The sequence below is a fragment of the Anabrus simplex genome, chromosome 6 (genome assembly GCF_040414725.1).
Source record: "Anabrus simplex isolate iqAnaSimp1 chromosome 6, ASM4041472v1, whole genome shotgun sequence".
Lineage (NCBI taxonomy): Eukaryota > Metazoa > Arthropoda > Insecta > Orthoptera > Tettigoniidae > Anabrus > Anabrus simplex.
In genome coordinates, this window is record NC_090270.1 from 38776286 (window position 1) to 38794319 (window position 18034).

The window sequence follows — 18034 nt, forward strand, 5'->3', positions numbered from 1 at the left end:
CACATAGCTGACTATCCTATCAAATAATTCCGAATCCGCATCAGTGCTACCCTTTCCCGATCTGTACACTCCAAATATATCAAGTTGCCTATTATCTTTAGAAATGAGCCTTACACCTAGAATTTCATGTGTCTCATCTTTAACTTTTTCGTAGCTTACAAATTCTTCTTTCACCAGAATGAAAACTCCCCCTCCCACCTTTCCTATCCTATCTCTACGATACACACTCCAGTGCCATGAGAAAATTCCTGCATCCATTATATCATTTCTCAGCCATGATTCAACTCCTATTACAATATCTGGTAAATATATATCTATTAAATTACTTAATTCTATTCCTTTCTTTACAATACTTCTACAGTTCAACACTAACAATTTTATGTCATCCCTACTTGATTTCCAGTTCCCTGTTCCCTTATCACCGCTCCCTAGGCCATCCCGTTTCCCTGAATGTACCTCCCTATTACCCTTCCAAACAAATTTCCTAACTTATACGTACCACTGCGGTTTAAATGAAGGCCATCTGAGCGCAGATCCCACCCATTAGGATCTAGAAATTTCACTCCCAGTTTCCCACATACCCACTCCATAGTCTCATTTAAATCCCCAATCACCCTCCAGTCAGTATCCCTTCTACACAGTATTCCACTAATAACAATCTCCGCTTTCTTAAACTTCACCCGTGCTGCATTTACCAGATCCCACACATCTCCAACTATGTTGGTACTTATATCAGCTTGCCTTACGTTGTTGGTACCAACGTGAAACACTACCACCTTCTCCTTCCCCTCCTCCCTCTCTTCTACTTTCCTCAACATCTGCCTCTACCTAATTCCTGGATAACATTCTACCCTGGTTCCTTTTCCTCCACACACTTTCCCCATGTGTCTAACGATGGAATCCCCCATGACCAGAGCCTCAACCCTCCCCTCCTCATCTGATCCCCTCCCCTCCTGGTCAGCCCTATCTTCTCTCACTGCTGCAGAAGCTACTTCCTCCTCCCTTTTCTCCTTCCCATGACCCTGTTCCACCTGTCTTTTCCTATCCTCTACTCTACATTTCCCTTTCCTACCTTTTCCCTTCCTCCCACTTCCACGCATCTCAGCAACAGTTGCCTGTCCCTCATCTTCCCTCTGTTGTTCTACCTGGAGTGACTCGTACCGATTTCGCACAGACACCTGTCCTGAATAGAGCCCTTGGCCTGCAATCTCCTTCCCCTTAGAACATTAGACCACCTGTCTTCTACAACTCCTCCCTTTCCTTCCCCTCCCTCTTGTACACCTACTGTAACCTGTACATTGTTTGAGGGAGTCCTATCTTCCTTCCTGTCTTCTGTGAGAATCCTAATTATCTCCCTCAAACTTTCCAACTCCTCCCTCATACCCCTCAATGCCTCACCACACCCACAATAAGTACACTCGCGCTCCATAGCCATTCTTTATGGGGGGGGGGGGGGGGGAATTTTAAATTAAAAAATAAAATAACTTATTTGCAAAATAAATAAATAAATAAATAAACGGAGGGATATATTGTCTGGGATAGTACACAACAATAAGGTAATTAATATATGACTACACTACAATACTACTTAGTCGTGCTCTATTTTTTTATCCTACAACTCCTAACAGGATAAAAGCTGCTGTTAATTACTGAATATTGAAAGTAATACACAAGAACTACACAATTCCAAACTGCAATTAAGCCTATCCTAATTTCAACAATATTTTGTTAAGAGTTTCTACGGATACCTCTACTACACCAGTACTACACAAATATTTTACAATAATAAAATAAGCACACTAAATTCTAATAGGATATTACTCGTATACTACTGTACAGTACACTACAGTAATTTTTAAACTACTTTCAGACGTATCCTAATTACGATACCGGTACCATACCGTATGTCACTACTAAGCACAACAGAAATGAAATTTGCAAGAACTACTGTACTCAAAGATTACCAACGAAGCTAAATGCTTAGACAAATTATTATTAGTATTACGGTCTAATAGATATACACGAAAGATAACTCACGAATATAGCAGGCAAGATACGGCACTATCTAAATGTACTGTTTCTATACTACAATGTATCTACACTACACTACACTGCGTTTGGTTAAATGCTTAAGTATCAAAAGGATTGCCGTACACGAAGAAAAACACGAATATAACTGGCAAGATACTATCTAATATATTATACCTTATCTTCACTACAATTCTACTGAAATGTGGTTATGTGATTAATACAGCTGGTGGATTACTATTATTTTCCCTACTCCACGGGACGGAGAAAAAAAAAAGTGTCCTTAATTAGGCCTACTGAAAAATACGAGGTTGTCTACAATAATTTCTCAAATATTTCTATCAAAACTACTACTACTACTACTCCAGGGACTTGAATTGCAATTACTGGGATATATGAACTTTATTATTATTAGCTAACCGCTCACAAATACTGAAAGATCGAGGGAGCGAAATATAAATTACGGATACTAACTACCTACTCAGAAGTACAAATGAATGGAATACAAGGTCAGCTGATTTTTATTTATATTTACTTGACTACACTACACCCTTTGTTCACGACTGTAGCCAACAATGCAATATTTGAATATGAGGAGCGACAATAATCAAGAACAATACGACTGTTAACTATTACCGTGTAATCTCTTTAACTTCTTTTTAAATGGAAGTTTACAGGCGTATCGTGTTTTTTAATGTAGTAAATTATATCCTTCGCGATAGTTTGAACGGATATCTATACGAAATACCGGAGAAGTTGCTGCAGAAGTTATGGTACTATTCCTTACGATAATCTGCCTTTGTAAGTACAACCAACGAACCTACAGATATTTACAATATTTTTAAAGTTAATATTGTTACCTAAAGTATTGCCTAAACCTAAATTCGAAAACCATGGAAAACCATCATCAGGGCTGCCGACAGTGGGGTTCAAACCCACTATCTCCTGAATTCTAGATACTGGCCGCACTTAAGCGACTGCAGCTATCGAGCTCGGTACTAAAATCCTAAGGCACTCACTATTCTACTATAGGGTGTGTGTGAAATAATTATGAGATATTTCTATGTTATTATACCAGTTTTCAGAGAGTTAAGGTATAAAAAAGAAGCCGTTTTCTTCACGAACTGGGAAGATAATGATGCTAGTCCTTCACTCTGAGAATTCTGGTAAGGAGCGTCCATTTCAAGCTGATCTATTACGTTTTGAAAGGCAAAAAAGGCTTTACCAAATCGAATTTGTAACATATTTACTACCAGGTGAGTTGGCAGCGCGATTAGGGGCGCGCGGCTGTGAGCTTGCACATCCGGGAGGTAGTAGGTTTGAATCCCACTGTCGGCAGCCCTGAAGATGGTTTTCCGTGGTTTCCCATTTTCACACCAGGCAAATGCTAGGGCTGTACCTTAATTAAGGCCACGGCTGCTTCCTTCCAACTCCTAGGCCTTTCCTATCCCGTCATCGCCATAGAACTTATCTGTGTTGGTGCAACGTAAAGCCACTAGCAGAAAAAAAATTACTAACCACAAATTATATACATACCTTAATACCATAATTAAGGCCACAACCACTACCTTCCCAATCCTAGCCCTCTCCTGTTCTTGCATCACCAAAAACCTTCGATGTGTTAGTGCGATGTTAAACCACTGCGAAAAAAATTAAAATATAAATGAGGCTGGGCTGAATAGCTTAGACAATAGGGTGCTGGCCTTCTGAGCTCAAGTTGGCAGGGTCAGTCGTAACTCAGTCTGGTGGTACAGTACTTCAAGGTGCTCAACTATGTCAACTTCATGTTGGTAGATTTACCAGCACGTTAACGAACTCCAACGTGACAAAATCCCGGCACCTTGTTGTCTCCATAAACTTTAAGAGTAATCATCATCATCATCATCATCATCATCATCATCATCATCATCATCATCATCATCATCATCGTATGGGTGCTAATGCAGAACTTGAACTGATAGATCTCCAGCCCCCCATAGTATTCTTGAACTGATAGATATCCAACCCCCTTTGCACTGAAGTATTTCTTTAAAAAGAAGAAATTCACAGCCTTTTGGGGAAGCAGTATATACCAAAATGTTCCAAATACTGTGGAGTGTTTCTCCCAAATGTTTGGTTACATTCAGGATGACCTACCTGTGTGAGGAAGCTTTCTCATATATGAAATACCTCAAGAACAAAGCATGATCAAGATTCCAGTTCATATCTGGAAAACTGTTTGTGTGTAACTACAAGCAACTTCTCCTTGAACATCAGCAAAATTCTGAGTAACATTCAAACTTCGTTCATTCATTCATTTATTGATTGATTGCCTGATTGATTGATTGATTAATTGATCAATCAATCAATTGATTGATTTGTTTATTTACTAGAGCTATTCGATTTCATGGTGCTAGCATACTTATTACATGTGAGTGGTGCTCACAATTTTAAAACGTCTGAGAACCCTTGCTTCACATCATTAAAAGTCTCTGACAACATACGAAGCACCTCGTGCAGTCATAGACTGTGTACTGGTCAATCCAATTATAGGTGGTATGTGGCCTTGGTGATACCATTCTCAGAAGTAAGCAAAATAATTACTTTTACGAATACAGTATGGTGTAATATTCCAAAAACCTGCCAAGCTGTCTGATGTCTGGCTTTACCCTTCCCATGTCAAAACTGTGAGGATGGCCTCTGAATAAATGTTGATGCCTGCCCTCCTTCTGAATCTCTGAATAATAATTAAACTAATGTCATAATGGTCCACCTTTTCAATACTATATAATACAATGTTAAAATTACATTTCCAATCTAGGAACTAGTTTCAGCCTTATGCCTGGTTTCTGGAATGGTGAGATATTTTTCCGGTAGCTATTGCTTTGTTACAACTGTCAACTCGATAAATCTTTGCTGCGTTGCACAGCGGAATAGCAGCTAACTTATCGAACAGTCAACTATTGGCTCGTTGATCAAAATAAATAAATAAATAAACTCTAGATGCCACCCGCTGTACTGCTTTGTTTTTGTGCATTAAATGTGTTTCCTACTAGTTCTTGCAGACGTGGGTGTCAGTTTTGTAGTGTTTAAGGACTGTCAGAAGAATTTGATATTGTTTGAGAATTTCTAATGAAATATGCACACCAGTAGCACATGTCTCATGCAATCCAGTTCACACCGTATCTCTTCCCTGTTATTCCAAAATATGAACATTGTTTGACCGCAGTATAACGATATATATCTGGTAATTAACATAATTATATAACTTGTTAGTTCCTTGTAATGTAATATTAATTTAAAAAATCCCACGATAAAAGTATATGTTTACTGCCAATGTAAGTAGGCCTGCAGTAAGCCTACTACGGTACGATAAATGTGTAATTATCTGTCACCTGTAACCTCTACCAAACCTATGACAGTACATTTGTTTAGCCTCAATCTGTCTTTGAATTCATTTTCACTATGCTTCATTAGATCATTAGGCCGACAATGATATAATCGTGGTCGTTCTAGAATGTTGACCATTTCTACAATTTCTTCGTTGGAAGAAGATGAGAAAGCCATAGAAAATTTTAACAAACACAATGTTAGATGCCGATACTGAAGTACTGCTCACACGCCCACCAAGTTAACAAATAGGTATCTCCTGCTCAGAGCCCTCTAAGTTAGCAAGCGATTTATCAAACCGATAGATGTATCTTACGTTCGTGCAACGCCAAAACACAAGTTAACCATTCAATATGGCTATAGGTTCAATATCTCACATTCCAGAAACTGGGCATTAATGCAATACTGTACAAACACATCCAATAACTAAAACAAATGTACAAACACACACAATGTCCAACAGAGGAACTTTTCAGCATTTTCATATTTTAACCATATGCTTAATCATTCATAACAACAGATGCATCAGTGATAGGATTCTCACTGTAACTGAAGGATAATACACACTTTAATAGAGGAATTTTCAAGGGACAGGGAAGAAAAAAAAAAAAAAAAAAAAAAAAAAAAAGAACTGTTGACATGATACAGGCTTTTGGGCTTATGCCGTGTCAAGAAAACAAGGTGAAATGCTTTACGTTTCGTAGAGAACTTTGCTCCACTTCTTCAGAAGAAAATCTTGATTGTTCATGAGGAAGACTTCTACAGTAATGAGGGTTTGAATTTTAGAATGCTTTACCATTGATCGCAATAGTGGTACACTCCCCTATCGGGCACGTCCCAGGTGGCGGATAGGGGGGCCCTCCGGACTTGTCTGGAGGGTCTAGGGAAATGAAATACCCTCTTGCGGACCAAAAACAGGTATTGCCAGAAAACGTCTTGAGGCATTATGATTGTTACTAGCCTAAGCCTCGTCCACACATGCTAGAGAGGTATCCATGTTACCTCTGCATGGATGATACGGTGGTTCGATGAAGTGGGTGCTGGTGATTGAGGTGAAAGTTCACTGTGATGTACTGGAGCCAACACATCACTTTGCCCTCTGTAGCCTGAACAAGCCGCAGGTTGCTAACGGGGCGAACCCAACCTAGGGGGAACCCATGGCTGTGAACTCAGTCCAGGGAATGCCAAGTGGGAACCATGTAAGTAGGTCTACTGAAGGTGGAACAAACCTGGTCGGGTTTGGTCCAGGGGCGGACTGCTGGATGGACGGCTGAGGAGCATGGTACCTGCTACAGAGAGCCTGAGTTGCAGGAGGACAATGTCTGATGGAATGCCTCATCACGGATGGTGAGAACGCCGCTGAGGACCCTAGAAGGGGCAAAAACCCTACGTCATATGGAACCATGGATATTCCAAATGAACCACCCAAACAAATACCAAGGGAAGCTATGGAAGCTCCCGAAGAGCAGGTCCAGCAGCAGGCCCAAGAGGAGAATATAGAGACAGAAGTCCCAGTAGGGCAGGCTGACTCCAAATTTGAAGAAGAAACAGAAGAAGCAACAGGAAAGCAGACTTCTGGACAAAAGGAAACAGGAGATTTCACTGAGAAAGACCTGAAGATTTCGGCGTCGAAACTAAATAGGATGCATATAGATAGACCACCTCAAACAAGAGCTTACTACAAGGAAATGAAGAAGGTGAGGAAAGAAACCAAGATAGTGACTGGTACTTGGGTGGAGAAGAAGCCAAAGAACAGGGATCAGCGAGACGCTATGCCAATGACTATGCCCAAAAGGCCAATGTCAGAGGACAGTACGCCATCAAGTTTGGCTACAGAACCACCCTCTAAGAAACAGAAGGAAGAAATAGTCATGTCCTCCTCAGAAAGACTATCCTCAGTTAAGGTTGCAAGAATACCTAAGACCTTTCCAGATGGAAAACTCAAGGAGGAGGACGTGACTGAATTGCCATCTGCTCGATAGCACAAATGAAGCCGCTGTCAGACGGATGTCTGCCAGGCTTCCTTGAGTCACCAAGGCTGGAAAGTGGAGCTATGGTACTGATCTGTGCAAATCCAGAAACAAAAAGTTGGCTGGAACAGACAGTATCAAATTGTAACCCATGGAAAGGGGAGATCCTAGAGGTGGTGGATGCTTGAAAAGTGCTGAACACGACCAAGGTCATCACCAAGTTCCCACCTCCTTTCAACAAGATGAAAGTGGAGGATGTTCTTGTCAGAATCAATCAGCACGATACCAAACTTCTAACGCAAGAGTGGAAAGTGCTGAATGCTACTTCTGAGACAGTATTAAGTAGTTTGAGACTCCCCCCCATAACCTTTTCGGACTGGCATGTGTGTTGCCATTTGGAAATTCTATGTCAATCGGCTTTCGCCAATATCCCCTTTGTTATGGTATGCCGCGCGCTGCTGAATGGAGTATTGGTCTGCGCCCACTGCGCGTGAATGGTGTGACACGAGCCTACTGTTGACTCCTAGCAACTACTTCCGAGGGAGTCGCGTCCTTGTAGTCGCCATGGATGGACGTGAATGTGTGTGTTCCGCTATGCGGCGGGTGGTTGTGCTGAAACCCCCGTGAAATAATACTTAAGAGAGATAATCCCTTATTCCATTAGTTGCTGGCCTCCTACTGTTTCTTTGGACTATGTTTTTGCTACGATAATTCTCCAGGATCCTTGGTGAACAACTTTAGTTCACGGCCTCGTGGTTGCCGTTCTTCAATAACAATGGCCAGGTTTGAACTTCTCAATTTTTCTGGACTCAAAGGTATGTAACTGTTTTGGATTAAAGTAATTCTGGGGAAGCAAGAAGATTTATGTGTTTCGGCGTACTTCAAGATAACTGTAATGATAATAATAATAATAATATTTGGATTAAGACTTCCTCTTCGAGATTTGTGCTGGATATCGTGTGCGTCTGTGAACCATAGGAAACGGTTTCGGCAATTAATCATTTTTGAATGCAGTTCGCACGGTGAAAGAAATTAGTATGTTTATCTTAAAATTAAGTAAAAGCTTTTTTTTTTTTGCACTTTATTGTACGATAAGGTGTGAACCAAGGCGCCGTTTCCAAGGTAGCGGGGTTAGCTTTCCTTCGGGTTCATTGCCTTCTGGGATTTATTTTCTCCTTACTTTGATCTTTTTTGCTTTGTTTCTGGGATTTCTGTGAAATTTTATTTTAATTTAAACTGTTGGTTTTTTTTCTTATTTGTAAACTGAGCTTCGCTTGTCCGTTACTATGGCAACGTGTGTTTGGGTAATTGTTGTTGGGGGCTTTGTTTTTTTTAACGGGATTGTTGTTGGTTCGTGTGTTTTGCTTGGATGAAATATTTTGGTTGCCTGGTATCGTTGGGTTTTCTTTCATATCAAGTGATTAATTTCGGCCAACCTCTTTGTCGTTTCGTCTCGTTCCTTGTCTGGGCGAAATGTGTAACTTCTTCCTTTATTTTCGTGTGCCCTTTGAAATTGCCCTTGGTAGAAATTGGAACGAATTGTGGTAAAGTTAAAAGGCAACCGGCCTAAAGGTCATGGAACTACTTTGTTTACTAAGAATGGTATTTGTTTTTCTCTTTAACGCGTGATCGATCACATTTAAATCAATATTTTAATTATCTTGTTTGAGGTATGGAGGTCACTGTTGTTTTTGTTGATATTTACGGATTAGTTTCTTTATTATTTGTTAAATGAAGTCTACATTTTCTTATTTACAGCTGCCTTGTTGGCTATTTATTTACCAATCATATTAATTTCTTGCAAGTTAATCCAATTACTGTTAATTGAGTATTTACATTCTCTTAAACACCTGGTTCAAGTTATTATCTGACTTTGATCTCCTTTTATCATGAACCTAGGTCCACTCCAGATATTATCTTTTGAAATGTTACCTCTCATTTAAATGTCTATTAAAGTTTTTTTTCATATCAAAAGTTGGTTTTCATTTACCACATTTGGTGCAGCGCTGCAACTATTTCTTTGTTTGGGTGTCCACGGGCCTTAAGCCGCTTTTCCTCCACGTTTTGGGTAAGTGTCTCTATTTTCTTCCTTTTGGGTAATTTTAGTATCATGTTGTTTGCTGGTGTTGTTTTTATCCTTGAAATTTTTTGACGTACTGTGACTTCTTGTTTCACTTTCCGCCTTGTTGTCTCTTGTGTTCGCTTAATCTACCCATTTGGGGCGGATACAATAGCAACCTTCTCACCAGTCTCTCTCTATCTCCCTTCCTCTCTCTCTCTCTCTCTTTCTCTTTCTCTCTCTCTTCCTTTGTTTCCCTCAGCTGGTGGGTAAGGTTATTGACCTCATCACCGCTAGGATGTTACCGGGGTCCTAGAGGGTGGTGCCGGTTAGACTTCAATCGACAAAACAGGAAGGATAGTCGTTTTGGCCCTTGGTGAAAGACACTTTGAAGAGCTGAAAAAGAGAAGCCTTAAGGCTAAGCTTGGACTTGGGCAGATCAAGTTTCGGGTCATCAAGTGAAAAACAAAACCCAATGTTGATAAAGAAGGCCAAACTTCAGCATAAAAAAGCAGCTATGGCCAATTTCGCCAGGAAGTTTAAGTCAGAGGCTATTGATGTGGCCCTTATTCAAGAGCCTTGGGTAGTCAAGGGCAGAGTAGCAGGACTGGCTGAATCTGGAGGTAAGCTGATGTGCAATACAACATCAGAAATACCCAGAACATGTATTCTTGTGAACAGGAAACTAATATGTCTTATGTTACAGGAACACTGTTCACAGGACTTAACAATGGCCAAGATTAAACTTGGAAATTGGCAGGCACCCAGAGAAATAACCATAGGCCCTGCGTACCTCCCATATGACCCAACTAATCTGCCACTATCAGGAGAACTTGAGAACCTAATTTGCAACGCAAAGAGGAAAGGCGAACATCTAGTCCTTGGAGCAGATGCAAATTCACACCACACGGCATGGGGCAGCACGAACTGCAATGCAAGAGGTGAGTCTTTACTAGAGTTTATTGATGGAACTGAGTTGACGATACTAAATCTAGGAAACAAGCCTACATTTATAAATAAAAATCGTAAGGAGGTAATAGACATTACACTAAGCACTACGCATATTGCAAACTTTATCAAAGACTGGAAGGTGCTGGAGGGACCATCATTGGCAGACCACCAGCATATCCAATTTGCAACAGATGTGAGACTATGTGGGATTGAGATGTACAGAGATCCAAAAAGCTAACTGGGATAGTTACAGAGAAGTTCTAGGGAAGGCTGTACAAAAAATTCCAACTAACGTGAGAGGACAGAAAGAATTGGATGAGGCAGTGAAACTATTAGAAGAAGCCATTATAGACTCATTCCGTGACTACTGACCTCTCAAAGAAAAGAAAAACACCAAAAAAGTAAGGTGGTGGAACAACAAACTAGCCAAAATGAAAAAAGAGGTTAGGATGTTGTATAGAATATCATCTAGATTGGTATGTGGGACATACATCATAGAAAAATAAATGTGTATAACCTAGAGATACGGAAAGCAAAAAGAAAATCTTGGAGACTGTTCTGGGAGAAAGTGGAATCACACACTGAAACAGCAAGGCTCCAGAAGGTTCTGAAAGCAACCCATAATCAAATGGGGACACTGGAGAAACCAGATGGGTCATTTACTCAGGCGGGGAAGGACACGCTGGAGATACTAATGGCGTGAGGAGATGACAGAAGAAGAAACTGTTGGAACAGAGACCAGAGCTCGAAGAGCAAACTGGAACTGTGCCAACAGAATAGTAAAACATAACCACGTAAAATGGGCAATCGACACATTTTATCCTATAAAGTCTCTGGGGTCAGATGAGATACTTCCAATACTCCTACAGAAAGGATGGGAGATACTCATCAACCTCTTCAGAGCTAGTCTAGCTTTAGGGTACATGCCGAAATCATGGTCTGAAGCTAAAGCAGTATTCATACCTTAGCCTGGAAGAGCAAATTATGCCCAAGCCAAAGCATACAGACCATTATGTTTAACCTCCTTCATGCTGAAAACAATGGAGAAAGTTCTGGATAAATATATCAGAAGAACGGTGCAACTGAACTCAACGTTACATGAAAATCAGTTTGCATATAGACCAGGCAGATCCACTGAAGTAGCACTCCACCAGTTGGTTTGGAAACTAGAGGAAAGCCTAGAATATAAAGAAAGTGCACTGGCAGCATTTGTAGATATAGAAGGAGCCTTAAGCAATACAACCTATGACTCTATGATCAAAGCATTGGAAAAGAGCAAGGTGAGTAAAACTGTCGTCAAATGGATTAAATCCATGTTAGACGGAAGGAAGATAAAAGCAACCCTGTTTGAAGAAACGCTGACGGTTACGGCCACCTGAGGCTGTGCTCAGGGAAGAGTTCTTTCGCGTCTGCTGTGGAACCTCATGGTGAACAAAATCATAGCCATGCTCAACAAACAGGGTTTTTATACACAAGGATTTGCAGATGACCTAGTGATTGTGGTACAAGGTAAGGTGATGAGTGTTATCCAGGACCTCATGCAAAGATCACTTAAACTTGAGGAGAACTGGTGTCGGGAAGAACAACTATCAGTCAACCTGAACAAGATAACTCTGGTCCCTTTTACAAGAAGGAGAAAATTAGAGGGAAAGAGATCACTGAAGCTCTTTGGGCAAGAAATATATATGGAAGAACAGGCACTGCACCTAAGTGTAGTGTTAGATAAAAATCTAACCTGGAATCCACATATAGAAAGGAACATAACCCGGGTCAAGAAATTGCTGTATGCACGTAAGAGAGCCGTCGGGAAGACATTGGGCCTAAAACCATCAATGGTAATGTGGATATACACAATGATCATTAAACCATTGATGGCCTATGCTGCAATCATCTGGTGGCAGAACGTAAGCCAGAGAAAAGTTAGTAGGAGATTGGATAGTCATTCAGAGAATGACATGCATAGCCATAAATGGGGCTATGAGAACTACGCCGACAGAAGCCTTGAATACCTTACTAGACCTCCCATCATTATGCAATTTCTTAAAAGGACAGGTTAGAATGAGTTCATATAGATTGGCACAATCAGAGTGCTGGAATGCACAAAGACCCAATCTAGGACACTGTAAAATTAACAGAGTAGTAACAGAGGAAGTTCTACATATGCCTTCTGATTATATGATACCAAAGTACAACTTTGAAAAACCATTTGAGACCCAGATAATAAAAAAAGAAGACTGGCATATCAACAAGTGTACTGATAGAGAAGATATAGTGTGGTGGACTAATTACTCAAAGAATATGGATGGCACAGGAGGAGGGATGAACAGGGGAAGACCTTAAAGATCAATCTAGATGAGCCTGGGCAGACACACTACAGTCTTTCAAGCTGAAGTGATAGCTATCACAACATGTCTTGAAGAAAATCTGAAAATGAACTATAGGAATAAGAACATTTTCATTTTTATGGACAGCCAAACGGCCATTAACGCACTAGAGGCAGTCCGGATAATATCCAGAATAGTCTGGTATTACCACTCACTTCTCCTGAAGCTCTCAAAGTACAACATTGTCAAAATAATATGGGTACCACGGCATGTAGGTATAGAAGGAAATGAAAAGGCAGATAAACTGGCCAGCAAAGGGGCAGAAACAAATTTTGTAGGCCCAGAACCTGTATTTCCTATGGACAAGCCCGGTACCACATAGGAAAATGGGTACAAAAGAAACAAATGGAAAACTGGAAAAATACTCCAGGATGCAGGCTTGCAAAGGAACTGATAAAAGGACCAAACAAGAAGCATACTAAAGAACTGCTGGGTAGTAGGACTGTTGACAGGACACTGCCATCTGAAAAAACACCTACATAGAATTGGAGTAATAAGAGACAATATATGTAGGAAATGCAATGAAGCAGAGGAATCAGCTGAACACATAATTTTTGAATGTGAGGTGCTGGGTAGAATCAGACTCTCCACTCCAGGACTACCGGGTGAAGAGAGAGAGAGAGAGAGAGAGAGAGAGAGAGAGAGAGAGAGAAAATCCAAGAAAACCCAATAAGAACAACCTGCAGCTTTGTGAAAGCAGGTATATCTAGGTGGGAATGAAGGAAAAACATGGTAGCAAAAGATCTTAGAGGTCAACGCTAATTAGGAACTAATATTCAGAGGCCCCATGAAGAAAAGAAGGAGAAGAAGAAGAAGAAGTGATATGCTCATTTGGCACCAGATGGCTCGCTGTATGCTGGCACAGTGCTAGCATTCCAAGCAGGAGCTGGTGACAACATTAATTTAAAATAAGATGTTCTAATCACACCATGTGTGGGAAGTAACAGAGAGGTCATCAGAAGAATTGGGAACGAATGTGGTAGATGAAATAAATAGAAAATAATAAAATAATATAAAGTGCAATGAAAGACACCCAGGATAGAATATAACAGAGCTGAAGAATGGAGAGAAACTCTGTGGAGAAAACAAGAGGATGATAATAATATGAGATGGTGTACACTCGTTATGAAGGTATGACACTTAACACACAGCCTGGAATGAACCACCTGGTGATAAGAAACGTATAAAACTGTTGTTACAATGGGATTCTCGCTATAGCAGACTTCTGCTGGACATAATAGGAAAAGCACAATAACAGGTCAAAGTGGGAAAGGATAACTCTCTTCTTTTCGTTACTCCTACCTTTTTATATATGACTAGACTTGCACTTGCTTGTTCCTTTCCATTACTTATATTGTATCCGTTATGTTCTTCTACTCTTTCTGAGCTTGTCCTTTGTTCCTATTCTTTTATTCTTCTTCTTAGTCTACATTTTCTACATAAAGAATGAAGATATTTCAAGATGGCTCCTTCCTCAATGAGTGTTGAAGCCTGCCCTCCTGAAGAAGCTGACAGATAGAAATCGGTTCGTCGGAGGCTCAGAAGAAATGGATGTAGAGGAACTGGGACTGTTGATGAGAGAGCCAATCTATATGAAGACAGCAGTATATGAAGATGTGGAGATTACCCTTGTCCCTTTCTCCCTCTCTCTATACTGATCTGCCACTGCCTTTTTCCTACTATGTCTTCCTTTGGATGTTCCTATCTTTCTTTACGTGACTTCACCTGACAGTGTGTTTAACCTGTTATATATTCATATTCTTGCTACTAACTTACAATGTGATTCAACACTCATTTCACCCTTTCCATTAATAGAAGTGATATATTTGATCTGTCAATGATTATTGAAGTAAAATATTCTTACCTTTCTTCAGTGTAGTCCTAATTTCATAAAATTCTGGGTTATCTTTTATTATGAGTTCAAATCCCAGACGTCTAAAAACTTTTTCCAACTCCTCTACATCCTTTTCAGTTCCTTTTCTCTCATCTGCCTGAGTAAAATAATACGTTCCATGATTGAAGATAATGGCACGACCTCGTTTCGCAGAGTTCATCGGGTACTCCCGTCTTAAATTTATCGAGAATCTGTAAACCACAAATCATACTACTCAAGATACATTTCATATAAATTATTAATTAATGAGCCATGTCATTTCAGATCAATTAAAGTAGAGACTGCGGTCTTGAAATTAAGAGATAAATTTTGCTTCATCAAAATGCTTTGAACCGAGCTCGATAGCTGCAGTCACTTAAGTGCGGCCAGTATTGAGTAATCGGGAGATAGTAGGTTTGAACCCCACTGTCGGCAGCCCTGAAGATTGTTTTCTGTGGTTTCCCATTTTCACACCAGGCAAATGCTGGGGCTGTACCTTACTTAAGGCCATAGCTGCTTCCTTCCCATTCCTAGGCCATTCCCTATCCCATCGTCTCCATAAGACCTATCTGCGTCAGCGCAACGTAAAGCAGAAAAAAAAAAAAAAAAGAGCTTTGTTGACTATGTCCTCAGTCTGGAAGAGCAGAGATATCACCTTAGCTAACAAATACAGATCAGTCCATGAGATCTTCCTATTGTGGATGTGAGGGCTGGACACTGAAACAAGCAGACAAGAGAAAGATCAACACTTTTGAGCTCTGATGTTGGCGAAGGCTCTTACGAATACCATGGCCTGCAAAGAGTTACCAATAGGGCAGGTTTTTTTTTTTTTTTTTTTTTTTTCGCTATTTGCTATACGTCGCACCGACACAGATATGTCTTGTGGCGACGATGGGATAGGAAAGGCCTAGGAATTGGAAGGAAGCAGCCATGGCCTTAATTAAGGTACAGCCCCGGCATTTGCCTGGTGTGAAAATGGTAAACCATGGAAAACCATCTTCAGAGCTGCTGACAGTGGGGCTCGAACCCACTATCTCCTGATTACTGGATACTGGCCGCACTTAAGCGACTGCAGCTATCGAGCTTGGTAGGGGGGGGGGCAGTTTTAGAGCATGTCAGCCATACAGAAGACAGTTCAAATTTAGGAAAAGTTATTCCAGTGAAGCTCAATTTGCAGGATCCCATCAAGATTATAGCAGATATTTTAGATTCAGATTGTCAATTGGACTGAATCGCTACTGAGCTATATAAGATTTTGGATAAAGTACATCGTGAGAAACTACTGAGTTCTGGTGTAGGTGAAGACTCTTATGAACACCATGGACTGAAAAAGTCACCAATAAAACAGATTTAGAGCACATCAAGCCACAGAGGAGGCAGTTCGAACTTAGGAAAGGTGATTCCAGTGAGACTGAACTTGTAGGATGAGGAAAAGTGGACTATGCAAAAGAGTAACAAAATGGGTAGCTACATTTCTAGAAAATGGAACAGAGAATTAGGGTAGGTGAAGAATTATTTGATCCTGTAATAATTAAGAAGGGAATCCCTCAAGGCAGTATTATTGGACCTTTATGTTTCCTTATGTACACAGAATGGCCAAAAGTCACGGGAAGGGGTGTCGCATTACAAAATGTGCTGTGTATGACCTTTGAGCATTGCAGCTAGCTGTGGCATAGCTGAGCAGTCTGTCACAGATAACAGTGTCATGAAGATGGCAACATGTCATGAGTTAACCGACTTTGAACGCGGGATGATCATTGGCGCATGGGTCATAGCACTGCGGATATTACATGTGAATTCGGGTTTCCGAAGTAAACAGTGTCAAGGATGGATCTTCAATATCACAGAGAATGTTACCACCCGTGTAAACCACCACATGGTAAGACCACAGGTGTTTAATGAACAGACATCACATCACTTCCGTAGAACCATACTGGGCGCTCGATGGGCTACTGTGAATCAGATCACAACCCAGTTGAATGTTGGGAGCCAGGAACCCATTTCTACCAGGACTGTAAGGAGGCAACTGCACCGCATAGGCTTCACCAGCCGATGACTAACTCGTGCCCCTTTGCTAACAATTTGACACAGAGCCCAACGACGTACATGGGCCCGCAAACATCGGCAATGGACCATGGAACAGTGGCAGCATGTGATATGGTCCAACGAATCCCGGTTCCAGTTGTATCGAGCTGATGGGCGCGTGAGAGTGTGGCATATGCCCCATAAAGGTATGGATCCTGCTGTGTCAACAAGGTTGTGTCCAGGCAGGAGGTGGCTCAGTTCTAGTCTGGACAGCATTCTCATGATCACAATTAGGCCCCATTATCCTGCTGCAGGGAGCGCTGACAAGTGCACGTTATGTGGACATTCTTTCAGACCATCTGCATCCTAGAGTACCCTGACGGAGATGCCAGGTTTCAACAGGACAATGCGCAATATCACCACTCTATGGTGGCACGCAGGTGATTGGAAGAGCACTCCAGTGAAGTTACGACCATGGATTGGCCCTCCAGATCCCCTGATCTTAATCCAATCAAGCTTGGGATGCTGTCAAAGCTAGTGTATGCCCCATGAATGCCGCACCAACTAGACAAGACCAACTGAGAGTAGCAGTGCAAGATGTGTGGGTCCAGATCCCTCCAAAACAATTCCAACACTTTGTAGAGTTGATGCTTCACCGTATTGCTGCCATTTTGAGGGCTTGCGGAGGAGAAACTCGTTATTAACATCACATCGGTGTCTTCCCATAATTTCTAGCCACTCAGTGTATATAAATGACATGACTAACTGGAATCACAGGTAAGACTTTCTGCAGATGATGTTAAACTATACAGAGTAACAAATAAGTTACAGGATTGTGAGTGACCCCAAAAAGACCTTGACAATGTTGGGAGATGTACAGCAAACAATGGTATGATGGTAAACAGGGATGAGAGTTTCACCAAGAGGAAAAGTAATTTCAGTTTTAATTACTGTATTGATGGGGTGATAGTACCTCATGGGATCACTTTTTCTTCTTTGCAATCTGTTTTATGTCGCACTGACACAGATAGGTCTTATGGCGATGATGGGATAGGAAAGGCCTAGGAGTGGGAAGGAAGCGGCCATGGCCTTAATTAAGGTACAGCCCCATCATTTGCCTGGTGTGAAAATGGGGAAAACACAGGACCACTTCAAGACTGCTAACAGTGGGGTTCGAACCCACTATCTCCTGAATGCAAGCTAGCTGTGCACCTTTAACTGCATGACCAACTCGCTTGGTGATAAATGATTACATTAAACAATAATTACAGTGTTACTCATGGGGATCCAATGCTTATAAAAATACAACCAGAATGAGAATGTAACCTACCATAGGTTCCTTTCTGTTTTAAGGGTTTCCATCATAAATAGTCAT

General features: G+C 41.0%; 1 protein-coding gene across 1 annotated transcript in view; it reads right to left on the reverse strand.

The window, feature by feature from the left end:
* Positions 1 to 18034, reverse strand: part of LOC137501279 (caspase-8-like) — a 188708-nt gene that overhangs the window by 71097 nt on the left and 99577 nt on the right. Inside the window, exon 7 of the mRNA XM_068228217.1 lies at positions 14626 to 14846. Coding sequence (XP_068084318.1) covers positions 14626 to 14846 — 221 coding nt within the window. The remainder of the gene's footprint in view (positions 1 to 14625; positions 14847 to 18034) is intronic.